The 24,766-nt window shown below is 36.0% G+C and overlaps 1 protein-coding gene across 2 annotated transcripts in view; it reads right to left on the reverse strand.

Annotated features, from left to right (window-relative positions):
• The window catches only part of MXI1 (MAX interactor 1, dimerization protein), a 92,626-nt gene that overhangs the window by 33,424 nt on the left and 34,436 nt on the right, over positions 1 to 24,766 (reverse strand). For both annotated transcript variants that reach the window (XM_070363779.1, XM_005894765.3), the window contains exon 3: positions 14,665 to 14,694. In XM_070363779.1, coding sequence (XP_070219880.1) covers positions 14,665 to 14,694 — 30 coding nt within the window. The remainder of the gene's footprint in view (positions 1 to 14,664; positions 14,695 to 24,766) is intronic.

Here is a 24,766-nt window from a genome sequence, read left to right on the forward strand (position 1 = left end):
GATCTGAGCCACAGTCAGCTCTCAGCCTTATTTCTGCTGACTGTATAGAGCTTCTGCATCTTTGGCTGCAAAGAATATAATCAATCTGATTTTGGTATTGACCATCTGGTGATGTTCACGTGTAGACTATTCTCTTGTGTTGCTGGAAGAGGGTGTTTGCTATGACCAGTGCCCTTTGGCAAAACTCTGTTATCCTTTGCCCTGCTTCACTTTGTACTCCAAGGCCAAATTTGCCTGTTACTCCAGTTATTTCTTGACTTCCTACTTTTACATTCCAGTCCTCTTTGATGAAAAGGACATCTTTTTTGGGTGTTAGTTCTATAAAGTCTTGTAGGTCTTAGAACTATTCAATTTCTACATGTAAATTCTACTTTTACATGTAGTATTACTACAGGGAAAATTCTACTTTTATACAAATATCTACCATTTTTCAATATGAAATAAGTATGTGTGTGAAAGTCACTCAGTCGTATCCAACTCTTTCCCACCTTATGGACTATACAATCCATGGAATTCTCCAGGCCAAAATACTGAAGTGGATAGCCTTTCCCTTCTCTGGGGGATCTTCGCAACACAGGGATTGAACCCAGGTCTCCTGCATTGCAGGCAGATTCTTTACCAGCTGAGCCAAAACCGAAGTTTGAATGAGACACAGTTCCAAGCTCATTTTTCCAGCTGCTCTTTAATTCTGTGTGTTGGGGGGGCATTTACATACATATATATATGTGCATATATATTATATATACATATCAAGGAAAATGCTTTGGAGACAGCAGAATAATATTTAAGTTTTTAATAGGCCTATAATTATTGAACTTAAAAATTCACAGAACTATAAAACTTTTCATGTAGGAAGGGAATCAGAGATCATCCAGGTCTCCTTCTTTTTACAGCTAAGGAAAACAAGAATTTAGATAACTTGCATAATGTCTACAACCTACCAGTAGTAGAGATGAGAAGAAAAATTATTATCCTCTAACTTCTGGTACAATTTTCACACCAATCCATTAAATATTCCCAAAGAAGTCATGTGTGTTAGAGTACAGGTATTCTTTTTGACAATTTAGCTCCTAAATCACATTTAGTATTAAAATCTACCTTCCTTTATTGGCTTTCCCTAAATAAAACAAAATAAAGAAATTATTTATACTTATTAGTTCATAAAGTTTCAACTTTTCTTGATTTAAAAGCTATGAATATAAGCAATAATGTTCCAGGGCTGAATTAATTATTTTCCAAGCATATTTGTCTTCACCAACTGATTAATAAGTAACCATATTAGAAAATTCTATTCTTATTACTGAATTCTTCTTTAGACCTGTAGCTTTTCAATCCTAAGACCCATGGGACTTGCAAATGGCATTATTCACTAGAATTAAGCACAGAAAAAGATAAGCATGTACAATAACTATCCTCTTCTCTCCAACAGCTGAAACATATCAAATGGTCTGAATCTCTTCATTTTTAGAGTAAATAAATGGAAGATACTAAAAGAAGTATCTCATATAATAAAAAGATTTCTTACTGATGTACCTCTTGGCATGCTTTAAGTGCTGAAATCTGTACCAAAATTGAAATTTCTTTACATAAAGAATACGACAGCTCAAGAAAACTACTTGAATTGCTATTATTAAATCAATACTTATCAGAGCATTTACACAGCATTAATTACTGTACACAACAAAAGAATTTAGCAAACTAACACACTGCCTTAAATCTAGTGAAATTCTGCTGCTGTTTAATTACTATGAACATCAGTGTAAAAGGTATAGTCAATTTTATGGATTAAAAACATTCTCTAAAGTTGATATAAAATAGATTTTTGTATACTGTATCACCTAAAATATATCAGGAAAATCTATTAAACTATTCTTTCTAACTGATAAATGCATAGTTTTAGAGGAAGTGTTTTCCTAAACAAGTTACACTTGCACTGAGATACACAATCTGCAATCACTTGGATAAAAAGCTACTACACCTTCATTATAATACCATGTCAATTATCTAAAGCCTGATATTTATAAACATAATTTTAGAATCTGAGTTTCAAGTTATAATATTTCTTGGTTATTTCTGAAACCAAGAGATGATCTCATCTCTTCCCAGGTATCCACTGTAGAATTCATTTAAACTTTAGGAATTAGATAACTGAAGTTCTGAGAATACTTAGTTTCTAGAATGCAATCCTTGTCTGAGTCAGCCTCTGTCACCTTGCAGCCTGGGTCAGCTTAGCCTTAATGAGCTATTTCTGACAAAGGTCAATATAGAAACTGTGAATCTATCTAGACACTGCTGCAATGACTTCACGGCATAGGCTGCATTTTAAATGTGTAATTTTATCCTGGATATGCTTCCTCTATTAACCATAAATTTTATCTCAAAAACCCACCCATTACTTCATCTCTATCTCAAATAACGTTCAATTCTAACAGGTGCCTATCTCTGCACTTTGACAGCTATTTTTAGTTTTTATAGTTTTCAGCATTCCTACCCTATAAAACTAAAGTTAAAAAATATTCTTGCACACAACAATAAAGGAATCAATTGCATGTCTTTCTGAAAAATGATGATGTTACTGTACACTGTTTGATGTTAATTTCTATATTTATCTGGTTCTATAGTTTCATAAACAGTCAAATTCTATTGAATATGTGTCCCCTACTTTTTTTAACTTAGTACTATAACTGGACTCCTACCGTCTAAAAAGTACAAAGAATAAAATTAACTTCTTTAGTACTTACACATGAATTTAAAAAACAAGGGTGTCAGTTTTCCATCTGTAGACTAAAAAGAGGAAATAGTCATCATTTTTATTTGCCTATCAGAAAACTAGATGGGTAGCTATTTCCTGGTCTCTGGACAATGCTATTTCTCCTTCCCTCCACAGCTACACTTTTAAAATTTTGTAGTTCAAAGTCTAACAAAAACAATCAAGTTATATTTTAGTATCCTTAAGAGAAACTGAAACAATTATTATATTCTTTCAACATATGATTTTAATTTTGTTAGACTTCATTGTTAATTAGGGGCTCTTAAAAATCTTTATTCTTTTTATATGCAGAATTCAATCTTTCCTCATTACCAAGTACTCAAAGCACATTAGGTAGTAGCAGCATACAATATTTTGGAAACTTATCTATGGTTAATAACATGTCTTAAGTAACTGTAAAGTGTTGAGTCATTTGTACAATGCCATCAGACAGTGATGAAATCAGCACTTTTTAAGTGCCAAATCGTGAGGTCAGTAGACTTTTTCAGACCTTTCCCCCAGCCAATGGTTACTGGTATGATGAATGGATGACCACAAAGTTGGTGAGCAATTAGCCACTTTAGTGAGTGTGAAGTGGTATCTTATAGCTTTGATTTGTATTTCCCTAGTGATTTTGATGTCAAGCATCTTTTCATGTACTTACTGACCATTTGTATATCAGTTCAAATCCTTTGCCAATTTTTATATTGGGTTGTCTTTTTATTGTTTAGTTTTAGGAGTTCTTTATATATTCTGGATGTAAGTCTCTTATCAGATATATGTTCTGTAAGTATTTTCTCCCATTCTGTAATTTGTCTTTATTTTGCTGATGGTGCCTTTTGAAGAACAAATGTTTTAAATTTTGATAAAGCCCAGTGTATCTGTTTTCTTGTGTTTCTTGTACTGCTGGTGTCTTATGTAAGAAACTACTGCCTAGGTCAAAGTCACAAAGATTATTCTCAAGTTTTCTTCTAAGAATTTTACAGTTTTAGCCCTAGACTCAGGTCTATGATCCATTCAGCGTTCACCTGTGTATACAGTGTGAGACAGGGATCTAACTTCATTATTCCACATGTAGCTATCCAGTTGTGTCAGCGCCATTTGTTGAAAAGACACTGAATTGTCTTGGCACCCTTTTTCAAAATTAATTGACCATAAATGTAAGCAATTATTTCTGGAATCTATCCCATTGATGTATAAGTCTTATCTATAAGTATATGCTTATCTGCAAGTATAAGCATACTTAGGCCAATACCACACTGCCTGGTTTCATAGTTTTATTGTGTTTTGAAATTGGGAAGTATGAGTCTTCCACTTTGTTCTTTTCAAGATAGCTTTGGCCACTCTGGGTACCATGCATTTCCGTATGAACTTTAGGATTAGTTGTAAATCCCTGCTAAAAAGAAGCAGGGATTTGACAAGGCTTGCATTGAATCTGCAGATCAATAGAAGGCATACCACAATATTAAGTCTTCCAATCCATAAACACAGGGTCTCTCTCCATCCATTTAGGTTTTAATTTCTTTGAACAGTGTTTTGTAGTCTTCTGTGTACAAATCTTTCACCTCCCTTGTTAAGTTTATTCCTAGGTATTTTATTCTTTTAGATGCTATTGTTAATAGAACTGTTTTCTTAAATACATTTTCAGATTGTTCACTGCTTATCTATAGAAATTCAATTAGTTTGTGTGTGTCAATCCTGCCCTGCGACTTTGCTAAATTTTTTAATGAGCTCTAGTTTTTATGTGTATTCTTTAGTATTTTCTATACATAAGACTATGATATCTGCAAATAGAAATGGTTTTACTTCTTCCTCTCCTATCTGAATGCTCTCACCTTCATGCCTTGGGTAGAATCTCCAGTAAATGCTGAGTAGAAGCCAAAAGAGCAGACATACGTGTCTTACTCCTGATCTTAGGGGAAAAAATTTAGTCTTTCACCATTATGTACAATGTTAGCTGTGGGTTTTTCATAAATGCCTTTTATCAGGCTAATGAAGTTATTTTAAGGTATTTTCATAATAAAATGTCTATCTTAGTAATAAACCAAGGCTAAAAAACATTTAAACTGAGGGTTCCAGAATTATTGGACCTAATCTAAAACTGTAGATGTTTGATCCAGCTGTAGTTACATATTTCAAACTGACAGTACAGGCTTAGTTTCCTTAACTCCATAACTTATTTTTAGCACAAGCAAATATTCTTGAGGTATATTAGTTGAGGTTAAGACTTTTAATGACCTTGAAAGCTTGTTTGGAGGTTCTAGCAGGGGAGCGCAGCTACTCGTATACCCCCTTGACTGAAGACCGGTCCTCCTCTATTGGGGATGGTCATCCTCTTCGACCGAGCACGCAGCTTCGGGAGGGACGCACATGGAGCGGTGAGGGAGGAAGGGGATACCTGCGTAGCCAGCCAGATCAGCTGAATCAACCCTGGTGATCAATGGGGTGACAGATGTCGCAACCAGATCGCCCGGATGACCCAGAGGGATGGGATGGGAAGGGAGGTGGGAGGGGGGTTCAAGATGGGGAACACATGTACACCCGTGGCGGATTCATGTCAATATATGGCAAAACCAATACAATATTGTAGAGTAATTAGCCTCCAAAAAATAAATTAATTAATTAAAAATAAATAAATTAAAAAAGTTTTAATGAAAGTTATGGCAAACCAATTTTGCAACTTGTTTTTTCCCTAACAAATATACATTTTTTCTAGAATGTATACACTGTACAAAGAAGTATATGTTCTTTTTAAACAAGTGTCATTCAAGCACCCCAGATGTGCAGCTAAAACCAGTTCAGATATGCTCTTCCTGCCATAGAATCCTAAACAGTCAGGTGATGTACTACTAAGAAACAATTGCCTATCCAATGGTCAAAGGTTTACTCTTATATCCTGTTCCAAGATAAAGTAGACCAAAACAAATCACTCTGTCAAAATGTCCATGCCAAATGAGGACATGTACATAGTCTAAAAAATATATTGTATTCCTTATCATGTCCAAACCACTGGGATAAACATAACTAATACATCAAAACTTCTAACAAAAAAGTTGAAATTATTTACGATATTCTAGTCTCCAAGTATATATAAATCTTTACTTCGAAAAATGCTTAACGATTTTCAACTCTTGGAGTGAGAAAAGCATAAAGACCTCACAAGTTGAGCTTGAACTCTGTCAAGTGTTTACTCTTTACAAAATTACTTGTCTTTTTCTTAGTGTGCAATATGATATCTTAATGAACTGAAAGAGTCAATTAGCCTTTTTTAAAAAAGAGTATTGACTCTCTTCTTATGATCAAAATAAAGTTCTGCACAGTAAACATTCTTTGTTATGTCACCAGGTATCAAGTTTCTTTCATATAATTTATTTACACTTTAAGAATTAAGTTTTCTATTTACCTCCTATGACACTGTTTTATTATAATAATGTCTTTTGAGCTAAATAAGAGAGTATTTTAAGTATTGTTATTTTCCAGTTCAGTTCAGTTGCTTAGTCGTGTCTGATTCTTTGCAACCCCATGGACTGCAGCATGCCAAGGCCTCCCTGCCCATCACCAACTCCCGGAGTTTACTCAAACTCATGTCCATTGAGTTGGTAACGCCATCCAACCATCTCATCCTCTGTCGTCCCCTCTTTCCTGCCTTCAATCTTTCCCAGCATCAGGGTCTTTTCAAATGAGTCAGTTCTTCACATCAGGTGGCCAAAGTATTGGAGTTTCAGCTTCAGCATTAGTCCTTTCAATGAATATTCAGGACTGAGTCATCATAATTCAGTATGCAATATTATTGATTATAGGTATGCTCAATATATAGCACATATAGTCATGTTTTCATTCAATGAACATTTACTAAATGACTGCTCTGTGCTAAGGGTAAAAAAGACCAAGTCCCTGTCTTCCTGAAACTGATATTCTAGCAAAAGAAGTCAAATAACTCAAACAAATAAATAATTTATACAGATATAAATAAATGTAGAGTGACATAAAAGGCAAAATGGGATAGAGTGACTGGTGGGCACATACTATTCTCTAAGAAGACGACCTGAAAACTGGGAACTAAATAATGATAAAGGAGTAGAGCAAGGGTTTTATAAGTAAAAGAAACAGCAGGTACAAAAGCTCTAATAAGATGGAAAGAAACAACACAGTGTATTTGAGGAAAAGAAAGAAAACTGTCATCCTAGACCATATGAGATGAGGGATGGAGTGGTAGGACTTTGTCACCATAGATTTTATCTGGTTGCAACAGGAAGCCAGTAGAAGACTGTAAACAGAAATGGCATGACCTGACACATACTTTAAGAAGATCACTCTTGCTGGTATGTAAAGAATGAAATGTAAGGAGGAATGAACAGAACCAGTTAACAGAAAATAATAATCTTTTTTCTTTGTATTGTTTCTTAGTCTTCTCTCTCCCTTTCTATTCCCAATTCCATCAACTGAATACTGGTTCTTATATCCTTCTCCTACCTGGGCTATTTCAAAAATATCCAAACTAGTCTCCCTGCTTCCATAACTAGTGTATGTGTGTGTAAGTGTGCACACATGTACATGCATGCATGTGTGTGCATGTATATGTGTATGCTTTGAGCAAAACCCTCAAAAACTCACTACTACCAACAAAATAAAATCCAAACTCCTTGCTTGACATTCAGTAACACTGCAGCCTAATATCAAAGCACCTGCCTGGCCTCACTTCCCACTACTGATGTGACAGACTGTGTTGTTGTTGTTCAGTCGCTCAGTCGTGTCTGACTCTTTGCGACCCCATGACTGCAGCACGCCAGGCTTCCCTGTCCTTCACCATCTCCCGAAGCTTGCTCAAACTCATGTCCATTGAGTCAGTGATGCCATCCAACCACCTCATCCTTTGTCACTTTCTTCTCCTCCTGCCCTCAATCTTTCCCAGAACCAGGATCTTTTCCAATGAGTTCGCTCTTTGCATCAGGTGGCCAAAATTTTGGAACTTCAGCTTCAGCATCAGTCCTTCCAATGAATATTCAGGGTTGATTTCCTTTAGGATTGACTGGTTTGATCTCCGTAGAGTCCAAGGGACTGTCAAGAGTCTTCTCCAAAACCACGATTCAAAAGCATCAGTTCTTCAGTGCTCAGCCTTCTCTATGGTCCAATTTTCACATCCGTACATGACTACTGGAAAACCGATAACTTTGACTATACAGACCTTCGTCGGCAAAGTGATATCTCTGCTTTTTAATATGCTATCTAGGTTTGTCACAGGTTTTCTTCCAAGGAGCAAGTCTCTTTTAATTCATGACTGCAGTCACCATCTGCAGTGATTCTGGAGCCCAAGAAAATAAAGTATATCACTGTTTTCACTTTTTCTCCATCTATTTGCCATGAAGTGATGGGGCTAGATGCCATGATCTTCATTTTTTGAATGTTGAGTTTTAAGCCAGCTTTTTCATGAATCTCCTCTTCACTCTTATCAGGAGGTTTTTAGTTCCTCTTCACTTTCTGCCATTAGAGTGGTATCATCTGCATATCTGAGGTTGTTGATATTCAACTTAATACTATGACTATGTTAATCTTGATAGCATGTGAAATGAACACAATTGTAAGGTAGTTTGAACATTCTTTGGCATTGCCTTTCTTTGGAACTGGAATGAAAACTGACTTTTTGCAGTCCTGTGGCCACCATTGCATTTTCCAAATTTGCTCTTACTCGACTCTTTCACTCTATAAGGTCTACTCAGTTTTTCCTGGACAGAGCTTATGACTTCCTGCTTCCATGGCTCTGATCCCTTTCCTTAATCTTTCCTTAAATTCAAAGTCTCTCTTTTCTTCATGGCTCAAGAAACATTCTCCTTGACTATCCAGGCAGTAGCTGTTCTGTTTGACTATAACCATAGCATTTTACATCATGACCCAGAATATACAAGTTTCACAAATCTACATTTACCTTTACTTCAAACAATGCTCTTTGGTATTTCCTATCCTATTCTATTTCTTTTTCAAATGACTCACTAAAATGACTGCACAGACTACTTAACAGGTTTCAATCTTCAGTTTAAAAAACATTTTAAATGCATCTTTCTAGGCAGCATTGGTAACTTAACCAAATCCTGACATTGAAAGAGGAAACTTATATCAAACTACAGTGGCCTTAATCTTAATGGTAAGTGCATGCGTGCTAAGTCACTTCAGTCATGTCCAAGTCTGTGTGACCCCCATGGACTGTAGCCCACCAGGTTTCCCCTGACCATGGGATTCTCCAGGCAAGAATGCTGACGTGAGTTGCCACGCCCTCCTCCAGGAGATTTTTCCCAACCCAGGGATCAAACCTGCATCTCTTATGTCTCCTGCACTGGCAGGAGGGTTTTTAATTTTTTTTTTTTTTTTTACCACTAGTGCCACCTGGGAAGCCCAATCTTAATGGTAGGACAGGGTATTTTATATGTCACTTTATCTACCACGATGCCACACATAGTATTTATTTATTTTTTTTTAAACACACATAGTATTTATTAATCCTTACTGAAGAGAAAGACTATCTGCAACCAGACAGGATCATGATTAAGACTGTTTTGTGTTCACATCATCTTGTTTCAAACTGTAGTTATGAGGTCAAAATGGTTAGTTTTCAACAACACTTTGATCTATTCTTTCTGCTTTCCTACCTTACAGGATTATATAATGGTTTTGCAAGGTGAGAGAACACAATAAGTATTCAACAAACACTCATTTTCACCTTTTCTTCAGAGGTATGAGAAAATCTCTATATGGAGGACACCTACTACCATTCACTGGGCATGCTTCTCTTCTATCACAGGTACTCGGGTACTTCTGCTCTGCCTAGGAAGGCATTATAAGTCCAGCATCCTCATGTGGTCCTTTTAGATTTGCCAAAGTTGGGATAAGAGTAAGCCTTTTGTTTCAACGGAATGACAGTTATTAAGGTTGAATGGCCTCTCCTGCTGTCAGCACTAAGGTACTTGACCATTAAAGTTCTATTAAAGTTGTTGACTCTTTCAAAAACATCTTCAGTAATTTGAATTAAGAAAATGAAAAAGCAAGGAAGTAATCTAAAATCTGCACTGAATGGTTTTTTCTCTGGCAAAGGACCCAACTTTTAAGATAAGCCAATGGGGCAATGTAAATTCCTAATTCTCAAATCTCAAAGACTCAAAGGTAAAATTAATTTTACCAGGAGCTGATTCCCATAGGCTCCTGAGGAAGGCAAAGCATCTACAGGTACTTCACTTCCACCTCCTGAGTCTGTGATGACCCACTGCAGGTCTAGGGAGACAAGGCGAATACACAGTAACAAATGCTCTATACCACCTAGACCAGGCTCAGGCTTTTAGGCAGAAATAAGCCTCCAGGACCTATCCAAGAAAGAATCTGAATTTCTTTATCAGCTCTAAAACTACCTAAAGGCTGCAGGCATCCTGGGATAACTGTGGGCCAGAGTAAACTACTCTGTGCTCCAGACCCTCTGAAATCTGGAAGTATGAACCTCAGCATTCATTGCAATTGTCTCCTCAAGGCCAGACCCAGGGCTTCAGCAATGTTAGGGCTTTAAGACAGCCATCTGGAATTACTCATCATGCACTAACAATGTAAAATCGTCTACTCTAATTCTCCCTGCATTGCTCCAGTAAAAAACACTTAACTCAGAGAAGCTTTATATGCAAGATTTTAGAACTAAGCCCCGCCCCCCCCCAAAAAAAACCAAAACTTTTGACATGAAAGTATTATACCTAGAATGGCAAAATTTCAAAAATATGAACTGCTTCACGAATATTTTTTAAGAATGAAAACAAAATTGAATCACTCTTTTGACAGTGAATTACTCTCCTCATTACACTGAAAAGCAAATGAAAGGTAAAGCCAAAATTCTATTTATTTTAAAAGATGTCAAATCTAGGTTAAATTTTTTTAACATTTCAAATAAAAACAGCGTCTTGGAAAAAAGAGCTATTAAATAGAACTTGGAAGGGCCTTAAAAAGTATAATAACAATACAGGCTTAAATATTAACAATATTCTTGTGTTACTTTCTTGCTATTTGGCTAAAACACCTCCCTCCTCCACCTTTAAATCATCCTGTGTCTACCAATACTTTTGCTTTTTTTCGTTAGATCCACTTTTCAGAAATAGAGCACAGGTTATTAAACTGGATTCTTCCTTTAGTACTCATCCTCTGACACATTCCACTAAATTAGAGATTTATTTATATTGATAAATACCCTTTTAAAAACAAATATATCTTGGGGAAAAAAAGATTAATTCTATATTACCTTTCAACCTCAAGGAAGAGAAGGAGGGAGGGAAAAAGAAGAGGAGAGAAGGGAGAAAGAAGACCTAATCTGAGGAAAAAAGACATTAGGACTACCAGAAGAGGACAGAAAAGGATGAGTGAATCATGCCTTAAGAGAGGGAGACTAGGAAACCAGCCAGAAAGCCTTAGACCTAAGTAAGTAAAATGGAAACAAAAAGCCTTCACTGGACACAGCAGAGATTATGTACAATTAAGGCGATAAAAGCTATGTCTGTTACACCAGCACTACAGACAAATAAGTACTAGATTAAACAATTTACAAGGCACAGCAAAGAAATGCTATGGGTGATAAGGTTATCAATAAGTCATAATTGATATACAGAATGCATTAAACCAAGTTTACGCAAAGATTTTAAAAGCGCCATTCCAAATAGCTTACTTAAAGAAAGAGTCTCTTTAGTTTTAAATGTTTTTGCTAGATTTCCAATGAGGGTCTCCCAAGGACCACATTCAAGTAGGTGAAATAATTATAAAAGCCACATGTTTATCAGTATTTAAAACATATGGCTCAAAATACACTCTGTGCTCTAAAGGTCAAAATAAGGTTTTATTTTTAGAATCTTCAAAGCTGTCATTTCTTGGTCTTTTTGCCATGTTTAAGCTAGCCAGATACTTCTTTTAATATGATAGAAATATAAGGCAGAAAAGAGATTCTTTAAAGCATTTCCTGCCAAACTGCTTTGCCTCAAACTAGCAAAACATCTTTGACTAGACCACTGAACTATACTTCAGTTTTATCCTTCACTTAATATTAAAGCTAACATCTTCTGATACATGTCAAATACTAGACACCAAGGTTACAAACTAAACAAAAGAGAATCCCTACCTTTGAGGCAGTCAGAATCATTTGACAGAAAGAGACATATAAACAAATAATTATAAGACTACCTGATTAAGTTTCATAATAGGAGATATGAACAGAGCATTGTGCAAATAAAGTAGTAAAAGCCACGAAATGAGCCTGGAGGACTATGCTAAGCCTTTTCAAGAGAATTTGACATTTAAATTCATCTGCAGTGAGGCAGTTGGGTTAGTCAATCTGTAAGGACCCTTCTATTTTAAAAAGGGCAGGACAAAAAGTTGAAGGTCATAGAGATCTTGTTTGTCAAAGGGCTGGTGTACCTAGCCATTCTACTTCTGGGTATTTATCCAAAGGACTTCCCTGTAGCTCAAATGGTAAAGAACTTGCCTACGATGCAGGAGACCAGGGTTCGATCCCTGGGTTGGGAAGTTCCTCTGGAGAAGGGAATGGCAATCCACTCCAGTATTCCTGCCTGGAGAATCCCATAGACAGAGAACCTGGCGGGCCACAGTCCGTGGGGTCGCAAAGAGTCAAACACGACTGAGCGACTAACACACACACACATCTGAAGGACAGGAAAACACTAATTTGAGAAGATATATGTACCCCTATGTTCACTGGAGCATTACCTACAATAGCGAAGACATGGAAGCAACCTAAGTGCCCACGGATGGATGGATGGATGATATGCTATGTGTGCGTGGTGGCTCAGACAGTAAAGAATCTGCCTGCAATGTGGGAGAGCTGGGTTTGATCCCTGGGTTGGGAAGATCCCCTGCAGGACAGCATGGGAATCCACTCTAGTATTATTGCCTGGAGAATCCCCATGGACAGAGGAGCCTAGCAGGCTACAGTCCAAGGGGTCACAAAGAGTCAGACACAACTAAGTGACTAAGCACAGCACAGTGTGTGTGTGTATATATACACACACACACACATGTGAGCGCGCACACGTGTGCACATGATGGAAAACTACTCAATCATAAAAAAGAATGAAATCTGCCATCCGTGACAATAGTAATGAACCTTGAAGGTATTATGCCAAGTGAAATAAGCCAGAGAAAGACAAATACCTATGATTTCACTCATGTGGAATCTAAAAGAACAAAATAAAACAAAAACAAACTTATAGATAAAGAGAACAGATTAGTTCTCTGATCTGGTTACCAGAGGGGAAGGAGGTTGTAGCACAGGGTGAAATGGATGAAGGGGGTCAACTATATGGTGATCACTTTTTAGTGCATAATGCTTCAAAATATAGTGCTATACATCTGAAACTAACATAATTTAAAAAACAGTTGATGTAAATAATTCCAGTTTATTGCTTATTAATTTAACTTCTGTATCCAAAAGAGAATATTTCACTTGTACATTGCTCATCATCTCTCCCAAACTTGTCCTCTTACTATACTCCTTTTCTTGGTAAATAGTTGCTGCTGCTAAGTCACTTCAGTCGTGTCCAACTCTGTGCGACCCCATAGGTGGCAGCCCACCTGGCTCCCCGGTCCCTGGGATTCTCTAGGCAAGAACACTTACCATCTAAAACTTAAGCTTCTATAGTCAACTCATCACCAGTTTCTATTATATTCTATACTATTTCTATATTCTATTTCCAATTGCTACCACTATCTCTTACAGTGGAGGCTTCCTGTGGCCTCCAAAAGAGTTTTCCTGTCTCTGAGATCTCTTCTGCCAATCAACCAATTCTTTACATGGTAGCCAAAGTGATTCTTCCAAAACACAAATCTGATCATATTTCAATTCACCTTAAAATCATACAACTACTTCTATTGTTCCCAGAAAAAGTCCAAACTCTTCAGTGTAACTGTCCACATCTGGCTTGGCTTACCTTGTGCTACAGTCTTTTATATTCATATTGAACTTCTCACACGTGTGTGTGCTTCTAAGTCGCTTCAGTTGTGTCTAACTTGGTGCAGCCCGATGGACTGTAGCATACCAGGCTGCTCTGTCCAAGGAATTCTCCAGGCAAGAATACTGGAGTGTGTTGCCATGCCCTCCTCCAGGGGATCTCCCTGACCCAGGGATCAAACCCATGTCTCTTACATCTCCTGCACTGATTGGCAGACAGGCTCTTTATCACTAGCATCACCTGGGAAGCAGTTTCCTCAATAAACAAAGCTCACTATCCTCTAAAAAGCATTCCAAGATTCCTTCAAGAGATAATCAAGTGACCTTCAAAAATGATCTTTCAGGATCCTCTGCTTTTCTATCACCATATTTACCACACTACACAGTATTGTAACTACTTATCTGTCTCCCGCAGGAAGCTATAAATTCCTTAAGGTCAGAAACTGCCTTACACATTCTTGTCTTTCTTATGTAAAGCATCATACCTGCCTGGCACTGACATATAGATGGTACTAGATAAAGATTTGTTGAATGCATGAATAAATGAATGAATGAAAGAACAAACTGCAAAGAAAGAGAAATTCAGTGTCCTACAACTTGCCATAACAGTTATTAGCAACATTACAGAAACCTAATCCTTTAGCAAGACCATATTTAAGACATGAGCCTATCACAATTAACCTGTTTCCAAAGACAGATATAAAGAAGGCTCAACATAAACCCAAAATTCAAATGAACTTGAAGTGTGTTTATGTCTTCCAGTTTAGACAGCATAAACTTACTACTTTTGGGAGATAATACACATGTATCCTAATTATGATATATTACACATGTAAAAAAGTTTTAACTACATATGCAATATTATATTTTCACAGGTCAAGTGTTGAGTTTGCTTTTTGAAAGCTACATATATGAAAGCTACACCTCATCATTGACTCACCGATTCTTTTCCAGCTCATTGTGTGTAGACCTAAAAGGGAGGGAAAAAAGGGGGGAGAAGAGAGTTAGCCATGTTGTGTTGCTAAGGCTATAAGAAGGGGGGTTAGTTTAGGTATTGCTAAATAAATTCATTGAGTGAATTTAACAATGCAATATATGGACAGACTTTTAGCTATCTCACCCATCAAGAAGTAGTAGTCTATGTTCATTAAGACTTCAGATAGAGCGTTTTCAGTTAACAACTAAATATTTTGAAATTAGAATCTTACTGTTATTTTTAATAAAATTAATATGAGCACATGTTCTCTTGCCCACTTCTAGGGTCCTACATTTTACTGGTTTGTAGACATTTTATCAGAAAATTTAATTCAAACATAATCCCATTCTTTTGTTTTTTAAAAAAAACAGTGTATGTACTTCCGTGTCTTCTATCTCCATTTACCCACTCTTATACAGGGAGAGAAAAAGTTTTGGCCAGCACAGAAGCTGAAATAGGTTTGCCTTATTGCTAAGCGATACAGACAAATTCAAGCCTCTTTGTGTGTGAAACATAAACCAAAAATGTCACACAAGGAAAAAACAACATCAACAGAAAAGATATATTACTAAAATAAAAAAACACAGTTTTAAAAGACTGGGAGGATATACCTCAAAATGCTAACAATAGTTGTCTTTGTGAGTTTTTCCATTTTACTTACAACTATTTGTTATAATAATATTACTTACCATCTATTGAACAAGTTGAGTGTTTGCTCAACAGTTAACATACATTATCTCATTTTATCCTCCAAGCACCCCTTGTTTTATAAACAAGAATGCTGAGACTCTGAGAGGTAAAAAGACATGATCTTGTCCTAAGAGTTTTAAGTTGCAGCCATGATTTAAGCCCATGTCTTTCTTACTCCAAACCCCAACTTCCTTTTTAAAAAAAAAATTGATTTATTTCAAACCCCAATTTCTTAACTATTTAGTGACAAGCAATATTGAAAAGAGACTAAGAGTACGGACTCTAAGGCCATACTGCCTTGGATCAAATATTGTGTTGCCTTTTAAAAATCTCTTCATTTCTCTGTGCTCAGCTTTATCATCTATGAAACAGGAAAATAACAGTATTTGCCTCATAAGATTGTAATGAGAAATATACATGTTTACACTGAACAACAAAATAAACTCGATCTAAAGTTAACTACTATTAGAATGTCATACTAAGTTCTCCTGAACAAACATTTTTACAACAATTTAGCATTAAAAATAACAAAATTTTATAAAGAAAAATTTAAGTTCCTATCATCAAAACTGCAGAGAAGGCAATGGCAACCCACTCCAGTACTCTTGCCTGGAAAATCTCATGGATGGAGGACCCTGGTAGGCTGCAGTCCATGGGGTTGCTGTGAGTTGGACATGACTGAGCGACTTCACTTTCACTTTTTACTTTGATGCATTGGAGAAGGAAATGGCAACCCACTCCAGTGTTCTTGCCTGGAGAATCCCAGGGACAGGGGAGCCTGGTGGACTGCTGTCTATGGGGTCGCACAGAGTCGGACACGACTGAAGCGACGCAGCAGCAGCAGCATCAAAACTGAAACTTCAATCATTTAGTGTTTTCTGATTAATGTCAAAAGCCTTCAGAATATTTCATTACTGATTACTTTAATCTGATTTATTATTCTAATGGATATTTAATAATCAAATTCCTAAACTTCAACAATATTTGTATCAGTCTCATAATTTGTGGAAATTTTACTCACTGTCTTAGTTCAAGAGCCAAAAGGCTTCTTTGAGTTACTGTGTACTGTCCACCTTTTGCTTTCTTAGCATTATCATAAGGTCCAAGTGACACATGATAAAAACGACTGATCTTCATTTTCAACAGATTATCTTAATAAGAAAACACCCCTCTCAAAAGAGAGAAATTTTAAAAAATTTCAGGATGCTTTAAGAGTTCAGCCAAATTAATGGCAAGGATATGTACGATTCAGAAGAAGCTATAAAAACAGACTTCTTAGTATAACACAAACTCAGACCTCAAAACTCAATAAATAAATTACATCCAAATCTCTACCACACATAAGTATTTATAAACAGGTTTAAGTTCTTTCTTGTTTGAATGAAATGTCAAACTAAATAAGTTAGAAGAGGTAATAGGTATGTTTTAAAGAGATTAAAAAAAAACATTGTTCAAAATTTGAAAGGGTGATCAATAATAAAATTTCTCCAAAATAAGACATCCCCACTTGGTGAGTAAATTTTGGTTTAATTGCCTTTTACTGAAAAGAAAACTCAGAACAAGTAAAACAAAAACAATGAAATGCTAAAGTAATAAATGAAACAATGTATTTAGAGAGAGGTATTTACCATATACTTATTCCAAACAGCATGGCATCCCACATATGGAGTTAAATGCAAAAGACACATACCCAAAGATAACCAACTGCTGAATTCCAGTATTATATTGAACCTATTATCAAAGCTAGCACCAAAAGAACTTTATCTGAACCACTGCTGTGAACAAAATTAAAACAGCAGGTTCTTCCCACCTCTCTCAGATTTTTATTATTTATCTTCTTCCTAAAAAATATTAAATGATAGCTAAGAATAAGAACTTTTTCACGAAACCAGAAAACACATGCCATATCTAGTTATATCACTAGTAAAATTTAACAAGATTTCCAAATACCAAGAGGCAAAAATGATCACATATATACTAATCTTTATCATATTGCCATGTTCCCTCAACTTTAAAAAAATCCATCAGTAGTGTTTACTCCTATTTTGATGACATTTTTGCCTCTAATATCAGGTCAACAAATACTGCAAGTTTTCAATGTTCAAAACTATCTTAGGCTGCAAGGAATCACAGACAGTCTCTAGCTGGTAGATTAAGACATATACAGGAATAATTACGTAAAATAAATTAGGCAAAATAAATACACGAAGAAAGGTACAAACTATTCTGAGAGTCTAAAGAAGGCAGTGTTTAGTTACAAATGGGGCTCTCAGAAAATGGGGCTTTAGGAAAGGGAGCACTTGGTCTGGGGCTTTTGCTACTACCAGAAACTAGACCTGGTAGGGAGAAGACATTTCAAGTGTGAAAAGGATATAGCAGAAGCAAAACAAGCTGAGTTGTGAAGTCCAAAGCAAAAATCACAGAATAAAAATGGAAAAAAAGTTCGGAATTTAAATATTAGCCCTATCACTCACATTAGCTGTAGAACTTTGAACAAATTATTTAACTTTTCTAGTTAACAGTTTTCTCATTTGTAAAATTGGAGTAACATCACATGCCTTGACTGGGTGGGTTACTCTGAAAATTAGAGAGTAATGTAAAAGCATCAGCATATAGTAAGTATTCAGTAAATGCTAGCCACTGCAAATAGTTTTATTATTTTTAACAAGACTGAAAATATACTACCTAAAACAATGTTAAACATATTACATGGGGCAACAGATTGAGAGTTCTCAGTAACACTTGGAACTAGCCTGGAAACAAACAAACAACAATAACAACTAAAAAAGAAACTAAAGGAAAATATAAGTGTTTTGATCATTTAGTTGATGTGAGGACTCTAGAAGACTGAAAGCATGATAGAGAGGAAGACGTCTAATACATACATGGAAAAAATAATGATCCAAACAGTGCTGGCAAACAGAGTAGCTGAACACGTCACATCCCAGCACACGCAGAAGCAACCTTCCTGGGGTTGCTTCCCTGAGCCTATGTGTCCAACCAAGCCTTTCCAATAATATGCCATTAAAATAGTCCATTATGCTAAATTCCCTATAAAGCTGGAATGTTCTGAATAATCCATCTGGTTAGCACACTTTTCTTCTCCTAACAAAAATGCACCTCTGAAAGTAAACCCTATGAACTGTCTTCCTTTCAGACACCCTTCCTCTGAATGCTTAACAACTTCCAAGGACAGGAATAAAGACATTTCTATTATTTATCATCAAATCACAGATAATCTTTTTCACAAATAACATCCCTCTAAGAGACATGGTAACACATTCCCTATTTGAATGGGAGTCATTATCTCAACCAGATCTGTGATTTTTCATTGACTACAACATTGCTCTAATACATAAACTTTTAATTCTTTAGGGTGCAGTGTGGTGGCAGTCAACGAAATGAAGCATAGAATTGAAATTGCACAAAATGGTACTGTTTGGCTCAAGACTAGTACCACCACAGAAGGAAAATAAAAGACCCCATTCCCAGAATTAATATTCTCTTTCAACAAAAGAAAAGACCTCTATCTTTGTTGGATTAATGAGCCAGCCCCTAATTTAACATTCTCATTTCACTTACTTTCCAATCCTGAAGTGCCTAAGGGATAGTGTCCTCCACACAATGAAAAAAAAAACACATTCTATGAAGCTAAGTGAGTATTTTCTAACTGTATCCTAAAGCTTATACTTCAGCTCTGTTAGAGCAGAGGTCTCTGAAGTATATACCTGAAGGGGGTTGAAAAAGAACTAGCTGAATAGTAAAACTTCTGTTTATTCTTCTTCTTCACTTTTATATGTAACCTTAATACTCTGGTATTTATAAAATATTAGTACAGCCATACATGTATAAAATTACGAATACATACAAATATATTAGGTATATTTTTTGCAGCTAGTGGTACATAAGTGGTCAATAAAGTTTGAAGAACACTATAATAGAAGAAAATCATGCTTACTGCCAATAAAGTAATTATTTCAAAGAAGTAGTTTTATACATTTGTTTCTATCCTCAAAAAAAATGTTTTAAATATTCTTAAAAAAACATTAAAGACAGTAAAACTTTAATACTGTAGATAGGGAAAATGCCTCATAAGAAATGTATTATTTCTTTCTTAACAATAACAAACACAATAACTAACACCATAAAAAAGTGCCTAAAAAGGATGCAGAGCAATAACTACAATTAATAACTTACATATCAAAGTTGAATATCAGCATATCTTATGACTCAGCATTCCCCCTTGCAAGCATATACCAATCTAATATATATACACATATGTTTGTTAAAGGACACAAGAGAATACTCATTCTTTTCATACTAGCCAAAAACTGGAAACTCAAATGTCCATCAACAGTATTAGGTTGGTACAAATGTAATTACGGTTTCTGACCATAAATTTTAAATCATATAACTAGGCTCAAACACATCTTTATTAATCAAAATAGGAACCAATACCATCAATACATTTTTGCCAATGAGAAATAAATTTGTTTATTCCTGTAGCATCAAAATCATGCCTCAGGATTTGACAAACTCTTGAAAAGCATTTTCTGCATCCTTCTGGTTATGAAAGCAGTTTTCCTGCAAGAAGTTGTCGAGATGCTTGAAGAAGTGGTAGTTGATTGGCGAGAGGTCAGGTGAGTAAGGTGGATGAGGCAAAACTTCGTAGCTCAGTTCGTTCAATGTTTGGAGCGTTGGCTGTGCAACTTGCAGGCGGCCTTGTGGTGGAGAAGAATCGGGCCCTTTCAGCTGACCAATGCCAGGCGGGGGCGTTTTAGTGTCCAGTGCATCCCATCCATTTGCTGAGCAAATATATCAGATGTAGTGGTTTTGCAGGGATTCAGAAAGCTGCAGTGGATCAGACTGCCAGCAGACCACAAAACAGTGACCATGACCATTTTTTAGTGTAAGTTTGGCTTTTGGAAGTGCTTCAGAGCTGCTTCTCAGTCCAGCCACTAAGTTGGTCTTTGATAGTTGTCATATAAAATCCACTTTTCTTTGCACATCACAATCTGGCTGAGAAATGCTTCACTGTTGTGTGTAGAGTAAGAGACGACAACACTTCAAAATGACAATTTTCTTGGTTTGCAGTCAGCTAATGAGACACCCACTTATCGAGCTTTTCCACCTTTCCAATTTGCTTCAAATGCCAAATGACGGTAGAATGATTGATGCTGAGTTATTTGGCAACTTCTCATGCAGCTGTAAGAGGATCAGCTTCAACGATGGCTCTCAATTGGTCATTTCTACTTTTGATGGCCAGCCACTGCACTCCTCATCTTCAAGGCTCTCTTTGCCTTTGCAAAACTTCTTGAACCACCACTGAACTTGATGTTCATTAGCAGTTCCTGTGCCAAACGTGTTGTTGATATTGTGAGTTGTCTCCTCTACTTTACAACCCATTTTGAACTCAAATAAGAAAATCACTCAAATTTGCTTTTTGCCTAACATAATTTCCATAGTCTAAAATAAATATAAAATAAACAGCAATGTCATTAGCAAAATATAAGAAGTCAGAAATGCACATTAAAATGATGCATAACATAATGACATTTATTTAAGAATGTATTCCAATATCAAATGGCAAATTTCAACAATGCAAAACTGCAATTACTTTTGCACCAACCTAACAGAATGGATGAATAAATTGTGGAACATTCATATAATACTATAGAGCACTGATAATGAACAACTCTCATGCAATAACATGGATGAATTTTCATGATTTCAACACAATGCTGAATGAAACAAGGCAGACACAAAGATACATACTGCCTAACTCCATTCAAGTAAAGTAAAAAACCAGCAAAACTAATGGTATCAAAAAAAGAATGGTGGTTACCTGGGGTAGGGCTGACAGTGAGTCTATAATATCTTATTTCTCAACCTTTGTGAAAATGTATCAAGCTATACACTTAGGATTTATATACTCTTCTGTATGTACATTTTCAAAAAAGATGAAAAAAATTAAAAAGTAACACATGAATCAAATTGAGTAAAAATCAGTTGTAAGTACTAAAATCATACAGAGTAAGTTCTCCAAGTAGAAATCAGTAACAATAAGATAACTAGAAAAATAGCAGTACTTAGAAAATAAGCGACAAATCAAAGAACAAATGATAGAGAAATTAGAAGATATTCTGAACTGAATAATGAAAACAGAACATACTAAAATTTGTTGGATGTATCTAAAACAGTACTTTTAAATATTTAGCATTAAATTCTTCTATTAGTTAAAAAAAAAAGGCTAAAAATCAATGGTCTAGCTTCAACCTTAAGAAGCTACAAAAAGAAGAGCAAATTAAACTCAGTGAAATACAGGAAGGAAATAAGAAGTTGCAGGTTAAAAAAAAATCACAAAGAAAACAAATTATCTTCAGTTGGATGATAAAGAAATACAACATTTCAAAATTTGCAGAGTGCAGCTAAAGCAGTGTTTAGGAAAAAATGTTTCTAGCTTTAAATCCTTTGGGGTAGGAGGTAGGGGTGGACTACAAAATCAATTCTCCCACCTTTAGAAGGTGGAAAAGAACCAAACTAAGCCTACAGAAGGGGAGCAATGGATCTCGGCTGGGGGCTGTTTTTCCCACCAGAAGACATCTGGTCATGTCTGGAGATATTTTTAGGTTTCCCTGGTGGCTCAGTGGTAAAGATTCAGTGTGCAATGCAGGAGTTGCAGGAGATCCAGGTTCAGTCCCCAGGTTGGGAAGATCCCCTGGAGGAAAGCACGGAAATCCACGCCAGTATTCTTGCCTGGAGAATCCCATGGACAGAGGAGCCTAGTAGGCTACAGTCCATAGTGTCGCAGAGAGTCAGACACAACTGAAGCGACTTAGCACGCATGCATGTACAGAGATATTTTTGGTTATCATACTGGGGAGATACTACTGTATTCTGCGAGGAGAGGCCAGGGATGCTGCTAAACATCCAGTGATGCTCAGAACAGAATTATTTGGTCTATAATGTCAATAGCACTGGGGCTGAAAAACTCTCAAGTAGAGGAAGAAATAAGAAAGCCAAGAACAGGAATTAACAAAATAGAAGACAGGAAACGAGAGAGTATCAATAAAACCAGGAGTTGATTTTTTTTAAAAAAAAACACAGTAAAACTGATGAACCTCTTCAAAGATTGATGAAGAAAAAAGGCAAAAATTACCAATACAAAAAAATCCCCAAACAAACCAATTCTCAGGGATGAAAGAGAACACATCACTACAGAGCCAACACACAAGAGAGGATAATAAAATACTATTATGAACAGCTTATGCTAATCAATTCCACCTTGAGATGAAATAGACCAATTTCTTGAAATATAAAAATTATCAAAACTAACTCAAGAAGAAACAGAAACCATGAAGAGTCTTGCATCTATTAAAGAAATTGAATTTATAATAAAAAACCTGCCCACAAAAAACAACCCTCCAAGCCCAGAAGTATTCATTGGCAAATTTTACCAAGCATTTATGGAATAAATCATACTAATTCTATAGGAAGTATTTCAAAAGATAAAGGAAATGGTAACATCTCCCAAATCATCTTGGGGATTATATTATCCTGATATCAAAACCTGACAAATTACACTGAAAAACAAAACCACAGATTACCATTCCCTTGTGAACACAGACACAAAAATTCTTAACAAAATACTAGCACATTTATAGAAACTATCAGTTTTACAATTAAAAAAAAAAAAGCTTGCCTGGTCTTTGTCTCAACTTCCAAGGACAGAGCTTCTGAACCTTTGAAATTTCCTCAGTTATAGGAATTTCCTCAGTTAGAGCCCTTGGACCACAACTGAGTTTGTGCTAAGGAAATGACTTTAAATCAGGCGTTAGTTATGCCAGAAAGATCAATCGTGTAATTAGAGGATTTGGGCTTTAAGCAACTGAGAGCAGCCAACCTCTGGGGAGAAGAGGGTCAGAGAGATAGAGTTCAATCACATGGTCAAGGATTCAATCAATTGTGACTACATAACAATATGGGAAAAAAAAACAAAAACAAACCCCTAGAATCCAAGGTTTAGATGAGCTTACTGGTTGAGGAATACATCAATCTGCCAGAAGGGTAGGGCATTCTGATTCTCTAGGAAGAGGACACAAAAGTTTCATGCCCAGGACTCTCTCAGACCTCACCCTATGCATTTCTTCATTTGGCTGGTCCTGATTCATATTATTTATAATAAAACTTGAAATTGTAAGTATAGTACTTTCATGAGTAGTTCTAGTAAACTACTGAACCTGAGGGGACTGTGGGAACCCATAAATTTGAAGCCAATTGGTCAGAAGTTTGGGTGGCTGGGAACTCTTGAACTCATGTCTGGATCTGTAGTGAGGTCACTCATGTTGGGGACTGCATCCTTAAACTTGTGGAGTCTGCTAATTAGAGATGGTTAGCAGCAGTATTGCAAAATACACCATGATCAAGTAGGGTTTATTCTAGGACTGCAAGAAGTTTAAGATTCAAAAAACTCAATGTAATTAACCATATTAACAGAATAAAAAAGAAAACCCATAGTATAATCTTAATAGATGAAGAAAAAGCATTTGACAAAATTCATACATCCATTCATGATAAAAACTTTCAGCAAATTAGGAAAGAAAGGAATTTCCTCAACTTGTTAAAAGGCACCTACAAAAAAAACTACAGTTATACTCAGTGGTGGAAGAATACATGTTTTCCCATTATCAGAAGCAAGGCAAGGATGTTCCCTCTCATCAGCTTCTATTCAATACTAGAAGTCCTAGCCAATGAAATAAGGCAAGAAAAATAAATGTCATACAGAATGGCAAGGAAGAAGTAAAAATAGCTTTATTGTGCTGTGCTGTCACTTCAGTCATGTACAACTCTTTGTGACCCTATGGACTGTAGCCCTCCAGGCTCTTCTATCCATGGGAGTCTCCATGGAAGAATACTGGAGTAAACAACATTATATAGTGCATATTTAGAAAATTCTAAGGAATATGCAAATTACTAGAAATAAGAAGTGAGTTCAGGAAAGTTAGTTTATAAAGGCCATATACTAAATTCAATTGCTATTTACAACAGCATCAAAGAATATTAACTACTGTAACAAATATTAACTCAACAAAATATGTGCATTACCCATACTATAAAAAACTACAAAATACTGTTGAATTAAAAAAAAAACACCCTAAATAACTGAATAAATGGGGAGATATACCATGTCCACACACAAAACAGTCAATGTTGTTCAGATGTGTCAAGTCCCCCCAAATTAATCTATCGATTCAATGCAATCTCAATCAAAACTCCAGTAGGCTTTGTTGTAGAAACTGAAAAGCAGATCTGATAATATATGTGAAAACGGAAAAGACCTACAACAGTAAAAGGAACTTTTGAAAAAGGAGAACCA

Source organism: Bos mutus, chromosome 26 (genome assembly GCF_027580195.1).
Source record: "Bos mutus isolate GX-2022 chromosome 26, NWIPB_WYAK_1.1, whole genome shotgun sequence".
Classification (NCBI taxonomy): domain Eukaryota; kingdom Metazoa; phylum Chordata; class Mammalia; order Artiodactyla; family Bovidae; genus Bos; species Bos mutus.